This window comes from Myxine glutinosa, chromosome 12 (genome assembly GCF_964187855.1).
Source record: "Myxine glutinosa chromosome 12, kmMyxGlut1.1, whole genome shotgun sequence".
In the NCBI taxonomy this organism is placed as follows: domain Eukaryota; kingdom Metazoa; phylum Chordata; class Myxini; order Myxiniformes; family Myxinidae; genus Myxine; species Myxine glutinosa.
The window spans coordinates 96,453,479-96,466,853 of NC_136272.1; the positions used below are offsets into that span (position 1 = coordinate 96,453,479).

Below are 13,375 nucleotides of genomic sequence, written 5' to 3' on the forward strand. Positions count from 1 at the left end.
GTCCACCCTCGTGTCCGATAAGCAAGTTCGCTCCTCCATCGAGTAACGTACAAATCAAGGTTTAGTCGGACACGCTGTGCGAGTGAATTACATCTCGGGTTGTACGAGGTATTTTGAATGTACTCACGTGGACCCGACGCACGTTTTGCGGCGCCGAGCGTTTTTACCGTCGGTTCGTCCCGCGAGCGGCGTCGGCACGAGAGGCGCAGCTCGCGCTTCGACCCTCCATCCCCATTGGCCGCCGAGGGGCGCTCTGCCCCAACCTCCCGCCATTCGCTGGCCAAGTCGTTTATATAAAATCTCCGACGCCATTCACGTTTGTGGCGCAGCGTGGCGGAGATAAGTTCTCGGGGAAGATCTTCCGAGACGGAACGGAGTCAGAGCGCCCGGGGCCGCCATCGCCATGAGCGCACGGCCCGGGACAATCAGTGTCCTGAATCGTCGCGATTGAGACGATAATAATAATAATATTATTAATAATAATAATAATAAACGCTCCAGGCTGCCCGTGCCCCTCCTCCCAGCCGCCGGTCCCCATCGCTATAGCTCCATCTTTCGGACCCCGTCGGGATCCAGAGCCCACCCCGGCAGCCGCTCGACGCGAGGAACATCTCGGGCCGCACCATGAGCGTGGTGGGAGGATTCCCGCACCACCCGGTCATGTACGACATCTACCCGTACGTGGCCGCGGGCCGCAGACACCACGACGAGAGCCTGTACGTGCGGGGCTGGGTGCTGGGCAGCGCCGCCGACATGACCTCGGACTACGCTCCGGTTCCTTGTCCGTACAACGGGCTCGCGGTGTCCGCGGCCGCCGCCGCAGCCGCCGCCGAGCTGAGTTACCCGAGCGGCGTGCTGGGTGCGCCCGGGGGTCTCCAGGTCCCGGACCCCTCGGGCTGCTGCGGCGGTTTGCGAGCCCTAGGCGAGCGAAGGAAGAGACTGCGGGCCGGAGCGCTCCTGGGAGCAGCGCCCGCGCCCAGGAAGGAGCGACGCCGCACCCAGAGCATCAACAGCGCCTTCGCCGAGCTGCGCGGACACATTCCGAACGTTCCTGCGGACACCAAACTCTCCAAGATCAAGACGCTCCGTCTGGCCACGAGCTACATCGGCTATCTCATGGATATCCTGGCCAAGGGCGAGCAGAGTGGCGATGCGCCGGGATTCAAGGCCGATTTGAGCGAACCTGAGCGGAGGGAAGACCGTCACATGGATTCTGGGGTTCGTGCTGTGGTACGTGTTGTCATTTGAATTTATACCGCATATCTTATGCACCACACAGCACCGCTTTATGCACCACACAGCACCGCTTTACACATCGCACGACACTGCTTTATATATCGAATGACACCGCCTTCGGCTTATGCACCACACCGCTTATATATATATATATATATATATATATATATATATAATGGCACCTCTCTGTCGGCCGACATCAAATGGAACCGCTTTTTTCACCACAGCACCGCTTTATGCACCACACAGCACCACTTTATACATCGAATGGCAATGCTTTATATATCGAATGGCACCGCCTTAGGCTTATGCACCACACAGCACCGCTTTATATATAAAATGGCACCTCTGTCGGCCGACATCAAATGGAACCGCTTTTTGCACCACACAGCACCGCTTTATACATCGAATGGCAACGCTTTATATATCGAATGGCACCGCCTTAGGCTTATGCACCACACAGCACCGCTTTATATATAAAATGGCACCTCTCTGTAGGCCGACATTAAATGGAACCGCTTTTTGCACCACACAGCACTGCTTTATACATTGCACGGCACTGCCTTATGCACCACACAGCACCACTTTATACATTGCACGGCACTGCCTTATGCACCACACAGCACCACTTTATACATCGAATGGCAACGCTTTATGCACCACACAGCACCTCTTTATACATCACATGGCACCACTTTATAAATCGAATGGCAACGCTTTATGCACCACACAGCACCGCTTTATATAATTGAATGGCACTGCCTTATGCACCACACAGCACCACTTTATACATCGAATGGCAACGCTTTATGCACCACACAGCACCTCTTTATACATCACATGGCACCACTTTATAAATCGAATGGCAACGCTTTATGCACCACACAGCACCGCTTTATATAATTGAACGGCACTGCCTTATGCACCACACAGCACCGCTTTATATAATCGAATGGCACTGCCTTATGCACCACACAGCACCGCTTTATACAATCGAAAGGCACTGCCTTATGCACCACAGCACCGCTCTATGTAATTGAATGGCAACGCTTTATGCACCACACAGCACCGCTTTATATAATCGAATGGCAACGCTTTATGCACCACACAGCACCGCTTTATATAATCGAATGGCACTGCCTTATGTTATGTACCACACCGCACCGCTTTATGCACCACACAGCACCGCTTTATATAGTCGAATGGGAACGCTTTATGCACCACACAGCACCACTTTATTCCACTCGCCACCACTTTATAATCACACGGCAACACTCTGTAGATCTACATCAAATGTCACCACTTTGTGCCCCACACAGTATCACTTTATATATCGAATGGCACCGCCTTAGGCTTATGCACCACCAAGCACCGCTTTATATATCAAATGGCACCGCTTTGTGCACCACAGCACTGCTTTATACATTGAATGGCACCCCCTCATGTACCATACAGCACCGCTTTATACATGGATTGGTACCACCTTATGCACCATACAGCACCACTTTATTCCACTCGCCACCACTTTATAATCGCATGGCACCACTCTGTAGACCTATAACAAAGGGCACCACTTTATGCACCATGCAGCACCGCTTTATACATCCAAAAGCACCACTTAATGTGCCACACGGCACCACTTTATACATCGAATGACACCACCTTATGTACCACACAGCACCGCTTTATACATCAAATGGCACCACTTTATGTACCACACTGCACCGCTTTATACATCGAATGGCACCACCTTATGTACCACACAGCACCACTTTATACATCGAATGGCACCATCTTATGCAAGGACATCACCACCTTGTATATGGAATGGACATGCTTGGTAATCATACATCACTACTTTATACATGTAATGGCACCACTTTATAAACTGCACCACTTTATAATCGCACAGCACCACTTTATACTCCAAAGGCACTGCTTTATACCACACGGGACCACTTTATGCATGAGCGCTACCTCTTTATTATCGCACAGCACCATTTTGTTGGCCGACATTACACGGCACAACTTCATGCACTGCATCACTTTATAATCACATGGCATCGCTGTACCACAGCACGGCACCTCTCTATACAGAGAACAGCACCACGTTATAATCACACTGAACGGAACCGCTTTGTTCATAATCACACCAAAAACCACGGCTTTATGGTTGCACCAAATGGCACCACTTTATGCAGCATTAACGCACGGCACCAATTTATATACCACACCGCTTTATACGCTGCACGGCACCACTTCGTACACTGTAGCACACCTTTTCGTACCACACGGCACCGCTTTATAATTGAATGGCATCGCTCTATCACAGCACGACACCACTATATACAGAGAACAGCACCACGTTATAATCACACACCAAATGCCACCACTTCATGGTCGCACTGAATGGCACCGCCTTGCGCACCACTAACGCATGGCACCACTTCATACACTACACACCACTTTATATTCTGCATGACACCACTTTATACACTACACCGCTTCATATTCTGCATGACACCACTTTATACACTACACCGCTTCATATTCTGCATGACACAACTTTATACACTACACCGCTTCATGTTCTGCATGACACAACTTTATACACTACACCGCTTCATATTCTGCATGACACCACTTTATACACTACACCGCTTCATATTCTGCATGACACCACGTTATACACTACACCGCTTCATATTCTGCATGGCACCACTTCATACACTACACCACTTTGTACATTAAACCGCTTTATACTCTGCACAGGCACTGCTTTATACACTACACCGCTTCATAATCTGCATGACACCACTTTATACACTACACCGCTTTATACACTACACCGCTTTAAACTCTGCATGGCACCACTTTATACACTACACCACTTTATACATTACACTGCTTTAAACTGCACGGCACTGCTTTATACACGACACCGCTTCATAATCTGCATGACACCACTTTATACATTACACCGCTTTTTACACTACACCAATTTATACTCTGCACAGGCAATGCTTTATACACTACACTGCTTTATACATTACACCGGTTTATACACTACATCGCTTTAAACTCTGCACAGCACTGCTTTATACACTACACCGCTTCATAATCTGCATGACACCACTTTATACACTATACACTGCTTTATACCTTACACCGCTTTATACACTACATCTCTTTAAACTCTGCACGGCACTGCTTTATACACTACACCGCTTCATAATCTGCATGACACCACTTTATACACTACACTGCTTTATACATTACACCGCTTTATACACTACACCGCTTTAAACTCTGCACGGCACCGCTTTATACACGACACCACTTTATACTCTGCACAGGCAATGCTTTATACACTACACTGCTTTATACATTACACCGCTTGATACACTACACTGCTTTATACTTTGCACAGGCAATGCTTTATACACTACAACGCTTCATAATCTGCATGACATCACTTTATACACTGCTGACACTGCTTTCTACTCTGCTTTGCACCGCTTATACACTACACCCTTTTAAACTCTGCACGACACCGCTTTATACACTACACCATTTTATACACTGCACAGCACTGTTTTAGATTCTATGTCGCTTTATTCTCTGCACTGCATCTCTTTATACACTACACCATTTTATACACTGCATGCACCACTCCTTACACTGCACCCGCTTTATACCATACAACACCACTTTTTATCATGTGGCACCGCTTTATACCGCAAAGCACCACCATATACCACAAGGCACTGCTTTACACCACACAGCACCGCTTATTATCATGTGGCACAATTATGTACTGCAAGGCACCGCTTTATGTATCTAGAATCTAGATGTTACCTCTGTATACCGCCTTGTCCATGCTTTTAAAATTATTGTTCCGCATGTATGTTTGTATGGTATTGCGCGCAGAATGCAGAGTTATAGTATAATGCTGTTTTCAGCAAACGTATTGTCAAACCTTTGTAAAGCAAAGAAACTGTAAACGTGTCCATTTTGTATATACAGTTCCATTTCGTTGGACGATAACAATTGTCACCTAAACATGAGACCCTTTGACACAGTATATGAAACAAACCTTCATAGTTGTAAAATTCTAATCCCGTGAAGCACGAACCTCCAAACGTACGGGATCATCCGTCACAATACATGCATGAAACATTCCTCAGTGTATGTAATATATATATATATATATATATATATATACAGTATATATATATATATATATATATATATATATATATATATATATATATATATATATATATATATATATATATATATACATGCATATATAAACATATATAGATATACATATACACATATCTACACACATATATCTACACACATATATAATCTACATACACACATATATCTACACACATATATAATCTACATACACACATATATATATATATAAATGTCTGTATGTATATATATATATATATATATATTACATATATATATACATACAGACATTTATATATATTATATATAAACACATATCTACTGTGTGTGTGTGTAGATAGACATATATCTATCTCCACAAAAATATATATATACCGTACTGTGTATATAGTGGTTTTTACAATGCCATTTATAAATTGCACTCCATATTTCCTTTCTCAAATGTAAATTTCAACAAAAATAAGTGTTTCACACCTTGCCAAAACAACAGCATTTCATAGCAACATGAATAGTCACAAATACATTTTAATACAACAACAATATTTATTTTCATACATGTCGAGGTTCAATTTCAAAAATAATGGTTGTGTGTATGCTCAAAATTCCTTCAGTACATTTGCATGAATGCAAAAGGAGTGCGAATAAACATGGCTTATATTTACATTTTCACTAAAGAGCGTTTATTTACCGAGTGTTTATACATTTCTAGTCCACACTTATAATATATAGTTTGTTTATGCATCTGCGTTTATCTTTTTAAACTCTCACGTTATATATCCTTGTTATAATAAACAGTACAAACAATTGCCCAAAAAATAATAACGTTGACCAATTCGATCTCACAAAATAACCCTAATAAATATATAAACATAAAAACACACACATATATTTATCTACATATATATAGGCCTACATGCCTGTTATTTAAAAAAATCATTCATATAATTATATAATTAACAGATCCTGCTCGTGTAATACAACGTTTTGTGCATATAAAGTGTTATATGTCCTTCTTTCGTTAAAATGCATAACTAATAATAACCATGTTTATGAATTGTACATGTTGGTAGGAATGGTTTCCATGTGATGTTATAAAGGCTCCTACTCCAACCTATTTTGAGTGAATTTCAGGAATCTTGCATAGAGTTTCGGATTATCCGAGGCATAAACCTTACGAGTGAGGTTTTTTAGAGTGTTTGCCATTTGATATTTAAATAGCCAACATGGCTTTATAAACCAATGCTGAAACATTTCATGGATTTGTAGGAATGTCACGTTTGTGGACAGAATGGGTTCTCCACACACAATCCTGTTTTTATAACAGGATATCATCACCATATGACAGTGAATATGGATATATATATATATATATATATATATATATATATATATATATATATATATATATATATATATATATATAAAAATATATATATATATATATATCGGTGCCGTGCAGAGTTTAAAGTGGTGTAGTGTATAAAGCAGTGTAGTGTATAAAGTGGTGTCATGCAGATTATGAAGCGGTGCATGTATATATATATATATATATACATACATAAATATAAATATATATATAGCATGCGTGTAATGAATTACATAATAAATTGATATACAGCAAACTTATATGTTGAAATTGGCAAAGAAAGTAGGAAGCCAATCATGTTTGGCTTTGTAAAGGAGGAACGGGCTATGCAGGCCGTGTTTGGACAATTAAAAAATACTTCACCATGATTCATACCTTCGGTAACTTCCCTGATGAAGATCAAAGTTATAGCAAATATGTTGCTGACCGAAACCAAATGCTGTGCATGAGTATTATGACTTATCATCATGGTAGTCATGCATAAAGAGTATGTGCAGTGACACCGAGGATGCACGCGTGGTGTGTTTCAGGAGTTTTGCTTGAGTCTCATGCTATTTTGGGTGTATTGCAAAAATATTCTAATTTTGGGGATATCCTATGCATTTTATCATGGTAAATGCAGCTTGGTCACGGTATCATGACTTTTAAATTGTTTCCTCTTCTTTTGAAGATCTCTGAACACTGTAAATAGGTAGATCAAAGAAGAAAATCGCTGCAAAAATTTCAGGGCAAAATATATATTCAGGAGCGCTACCCATTATGAGCGCTGCCCTATTTTGTAACATTTCTACTTTAACTGATGCCACACCCTTTTTTGGAACAATCGCTTTAATTGACAATGCCCACCACGACGCCACTCACTTAATTCTCCATTGTACACAGCACAATTTTCACACGTCGCACCGAGCTGGGGGTGATGGTTTAGGTTGTGTAATGGTATGAGGAGACGGTATAAGATATATACCAAGTAAAAGGATACGGCAGATTATTATTATTATTTTTGGATGCATCATAGTATATACAAGGATAGATAGAATATGTAAGGATATATATATAATATCTGATATATCTTGATATATAATATATCTAAGGATATATATATATATATATATATATATATATATATATATATATATATATATATATATATATATATATATATATATACAGTATATATATATATATATATACAGTATATATATATATATATATATATATATATATATATATATATATATATGGTGTACTACAGGAAAATATGGTATCTAAAATGTACTTATAACTTTATAATATGGGTAGACAAGTAAGAGGGTTGTGAAGATGCATAATCTATATAACGGTCTATGGAGTGGGGTTATAGGGAGGGAGATCAAATCATCTACAGAGTAACGACGCAGAGGGCTGGGGCAATTTATTAATTGCAGGATCGATGTTGCGCCTGCGTTACTGACTGCTTGTGTGATGTGCGTTCATGCCGCAGAGGGAGAGCACGAAGAAGACGGCAGGAGAGAGGAGAAAAGGACGGACAGGTTGGCCACAGCACGTGTGGGCCCAGGAGCTCAAGCGATGACCCTCGCAGCCGTCCTCCCGCGCTGCGGGACCAGACGCGGCAGGTCCGGAAAGACGTGCATGTCGATCCGAGCAAACCACAATGACCAAAGGACATTTTTACGATGGCTGCTGTAAGAAAAGATTACATTATGTAGGCAAAAAAAAAAATACCACCTTTGGGTTAACTTGTGTAAAAGCGATTTTGATGACCAACGTCTATTGTTGAAACATCCATGGCACCAATGTAACAATGGCTCGATGCAAGCTGGAATATTTATGGAGCCAACTCGTTACCGATGTGTTCTTTCGGAAGAAATAGGGCAAGCGTGTGTACCAGGGTGTGATCGTGGAGACCAAGAACCTTTTAATAAAGAGTGCTTGTGATCATGCAGATTGAGGACATATTAAACAGGACAGCTTGTGGTCGTGGAGATGGAGGACTTTAATCAGCGGGGTTTGTAATCAGGAAGGGTTTGTTTGGGATCGTGCAGGAGAGTGAGGAACTTTTAATAAAGAGGGGTTGTTGTGAACATGGAAGACCTTTTAATAATCAGTTGTGATCATGGAGATTGAGGAGTTGTGATGCCGTAAGCAATATATCAATAAGCAATAGATCGCTCTCTTGATGATTGCCACTCTCTAGAAACAAATGGTAAAAGCAGATGATTGGAATAGATCAGCCGGCCGTGTGCTGAAGGCCATGTTTTCATTGTAAACGATATAAAGGGAATACGATCGTGCCCGTTCCATCACGGAAACAGTGGAACGCTCTCGGTTTCCTGCAAATGCTATCACTCTTTACAAAAAAAAATACGCCAAACGTTGGGAGTAATGGAGGCAACGCACTGGCGACGTTTTGTTTAATACGCCATTAAGTAGCTGAACCGATGGGGGCTTCTCGAGACAGAGAGAATAAAGAGAACCGTGGAGCAAATGGAATGATGAATTGCATACGCGCATGGCATCACCTTTTGCATGCTCCGTCATCATCACTGAACCATGAGCAATCAATTTCCCAGCGGTAACGCAAATACCATGAGGAATGCACATTTCTATCCTGGTAAACAATCATCGGGTCGGTAAAACTTAATCTTGCCGTGATAAGGTATTATACATGGGAGTATGCACTTATAACTCGGAGTTGTGCATGGGAAATAAAATGTGTATATATATATTTATATATATGTATATTCATATATGTATATATATATATATATATATATGTATATTCATATATGTATATATATTTATATATATATATATATGTATGTATTTATACACACACACACGTGTATATATGTATGTGTGTATGTACGTATGCAAAGGTAGGTGTGTACTTCTTCTTTACTATAGAGGTTTGCGTGCAGTACACGACACGATGTGCGCCTGATCTTTGTGCAATTCCCTCTTGAAAACAGCGCTGTTCGATCCTCCCTGGTTTATCTCCGCAGTCGAGACACTTGTATTTGTTTTTTGGTCATTTCTTGATCAATGCTGTCATAATTTATCACGTGTAATTAATTACAGAATAAATGGATTTAATTTGTACAAAACGTAATGTTAAATAAATAGTTATGACATTTTCATCTTGTCTCTCTTTATTTGGTCGTGATATATTATGTTTTTTTAACTGCATTGTATTTTTAGAGTTTACCTGGCATGTTTGCAGAAAACTAAGGCATGTTTATCTTGGAATAAATTAAGTAAGTTCACAGTGATTTTCTATCATGTAGTTGTGAATATAATTATCTTGTTTTTTTTTAAGGGAAACTGAAGGGTGTAGCACACGTATGCACTAAAAACCTTGAGGATGAGGATTTGTAAGCATGTTGTTTATAAATTAACATACAACAGACTAAAATGTTCGGTGATTGTTCGGTTAAAGAAAAAGAAACTTGTTGGAAACATATTTGCGAAAATAACTCCGTTTTCTGAAAAAGGCAGTGCCTGGCTATTGATGTCAAGCAATGAACCTATTGACCACATTTCATTAATAGTTAGCATTTGACATAACATGATGGAAATTTAAATTCAATAACAATAATACAATATGTCAGATGGTCATATAGTTATAGGGACAAAATACAATAATCCAACATCATCATCGGCTACTACAACTACTACTATTACTACGACTTTCGGAGGATTTGACGATGTCTAACTACACATTTGAGTGAAGCATATCTAATTTCACATTAAATTACTTTATGCTTATGCTGAGACACTCAATAAATAACTACGCATCTTCTTGTGGGGTCGGTTGGGGAATGTTTTTGGCTCAAGTCTTTCATGAACTGGCAGACGGGTCCTGCGGCATAACATCCTTTCAAAGGATGACACACACATTATTGCCTCGTCCTCCATGTGAAGCACCAGAATGACAGTTTACACTTGGATAGGGACACAAACCCAAGTGAGAGGGCTCAGAGATGAGTACACATACTCAGTCGAGGCTCCTGTAAGGCCTAACACATAGAACATGTAATAAAGGAAGCAGGAGACAAGAGGGAGAGAGAGAGAGGGGGGGAACACAGCACCAGTAGAGAACAGGGACATCGGGAGATCTGTGGAAGGAAGAGGGCTGGGGCAGGGTACATGGGATAAACAAGATGGACACGACAAAGACTTTCAGGAAAGAAATCGGAATTTGAAGGAGGTGGATTTAGCTTAGATTAATGGGGGTAGAAGACTTCCTTCGTTTAGAAATTCAGATTCAACACTCGCATCCCATTATTTAGTTCCAATATACAAATAAATAATTATCACCAAATTTTATGCATATTTATAAACATTTAGGGCTTGTTCAATGAAATTGAAGTTGAACCTAAGGGCTCACATTACATCTGCTTATTCTGAACACTGTGCACCTTTCTTGGTGGCATCCCTCTTGACGGAGTGCGATTCATAGCACCGAGAGCCCAGCTTCATGCAAGATGGATGGTTCACTGCTGCTCATACCATTTCTGCTCCTCGCAATGACCTCAAATTCTGACATCTTGTTGAGTATGATAAGGTGAATTCTACCCTTTCAAAATCTGCTTGACATATATGGTATCTCAATGAAGAGCTCATTGTTTGGGTGTTCTATGATTCAGCTGTATTGAAATGCAGAGTCAAAACAAGCAATGTTAAAGACACTAAATGAAAAATAAGGCATGGATGAACCTCCAAAGTGCATCCAGCTGAATATCAGGAAGTCTGAGGACAGGGCAATTGAAGATGTTGCCACAAAGAACACAATGGACTTCTTTGGGTGCCTCGGAATTCCAGCTGGTTTTCTGAATTATGATCTAGCCGGAGTCATGGGAGCTCAGAGAGGATTACAGGGTGGCGGTACAGTTGAACATTTGAAGGTAATAATGACAATGCTGAAAGGTGTATAACCTTTATTGGGGAGTATAATGCCATCATTACAAGGAAAAGAAGAACAGAAACAATTCCTCCTTCAAGTTGTGTAAGATCCATAAAAACTGCTTACCCAAAATCAACGAGGAAATACTATAAATGTAAAAGTGACGAGCCATGCCTGGCCACCAGTACCAGGCCTCAACTGTCCAGAATATCAACCTCATTAATTTACATGTGTTTTTGTACATTGCAACAAAATTAGTGGGTGACAGCTTGATAATTTAAATCTTACCTGCAATTAAGGACCACCCTAATATATATATATATATATATATATATATATATATATATATATATATATATATATATATATATATACATATATATATACATATACATATATATATATATATATATATATATATACATATATACATATACATATATATATATACATATACATATATATACATATATATATATATACATATATATACATATATATACATATATATACATACATATATATATATACATATATATATATATACATATATATACATATATATATACATATATATACATACAGTATATATATACATACATATATATACATATTGTTACAGACGTGGCTTGGATGTTATTTACCGAGCGGTTTTATGGTATGACCACGTCTGCACAAGTTACCCGATTGTGCCCGAACGTTGACTAGTCGCGCGATGCTGGCTCAATAAGAAAAAGAAGACACCCGGCTGGATTACAATAACACAATACGACACCAGGGGTTCAGTTCTCAAGACCTCCGGAGGAGATTATATTCGTACGGAAAGGTCAGATTACAGGGGCTAGAAGTATAATCACAGAAAGACAGGCACTTAGACACACTCTTATATTAACCCCGGACAGACGACAGGTAAACGGGACAAGGCTGACTCACACGGGGGTTGATGGCAAGGAAAGGCAGATAGCGATGGCTCAAGGTGCACTCTTGGCTCAAAGCAGGGTACAGTACGGTCCGGTCCGGTCCAAAGATGCGGGGAGGTATCGTCGCGCTGGGGGTGGCGGTGGCTTCTCTCTCCAAGCTGAGGCGCATCTCACGTCACATCCGGCGCGGGGCCACGTATATCCGGCGGGGAGTGACACGCCCTCGGCTCGTTGCTTCTCATTGGGTGCGTGGGGGGGTTACTGGCTCCGCCCCTGACGAGGAGCTGACAGCCAGCCCCTTCGGGGTAACGCCGTGGAGCGCATGGTCATGGCGGGTAACCGAGCCGGTGTGAGGACGCACACTCCCCGCCCCTCTGTTGTTGTAGTCGTAGTTGTAGTTGTAATTGTTGTTGTAGTTGTTGTTATTGTTGTTGTTTGGGGAAGAAGATGGGAGGAGGTATGGGAAAGGTCCTAAACTCACTACTGATGCCATATAATCACATTCTGGTGCAACGAAGAGTCATAATTAATGGAAACGAGGCCTTAACTGACATAGATTAAGAATAACTAGGAAGATGTCCGAAAGTTGTCTACGTGTGGTGCGGTGGACCTGGGCACGACATTTAATGGGGGAATAAGGGGAAGGTCGGCTCTACTGATTGTTGTTTACATGCAATGGGACTAGGGAATGGGGGATTGGGGAAAGTTGGGGAGTATTGGAGAAAATAGGGGAATATTTACAAG

At 41.0% G+C, this 13,375-nt stretch overlaps 1 protein-coding gene across 1 annotated transcript; it reads left to right on the plus strand.

Annotated features, from left to right (window-relative positions):
* Positions 1-322: 322 nt before the first annotated feature.
* Positions 323-8,887, plus strand: LOC137437648 (heart- and neural crest derivatives-expressed protein 2). Its single transcript, XM_068132127.2, has 2 exons — positions 323-1,230; positions 8,289-8,887. Exons 1-2 carry the CDS (start codon positions 625-627, stop codon positions 8,376-8,378), a joined length of 696 nt encoding a protein of 231 aa, XP_067988228.1. The 5' UTR covers positions 323-624; the 3' UTR covers positions 8,379-8,887.
* The last annotated feature ends 4,488 nt before the right edge of the window (positions 8,888-13,375 follow it).

Excerpts from the sequence above, each read along its gene's own strand:
- LOC137437648 (XM_068132127.2), top strand. The coding sequence starts at position 625 with ATGAGCGTGGTGGGAGGATTCCCGCACCACCCGGTCATGTACGACATC. Across the intron at positions 1,231-8,288 it reads ATTCTGGGGTTCGTGCTGTG|AGGGAGAGCACGAAGAAGAC; the intron begins GTACGTGTTGTC and ends TTCATGCCGCAG.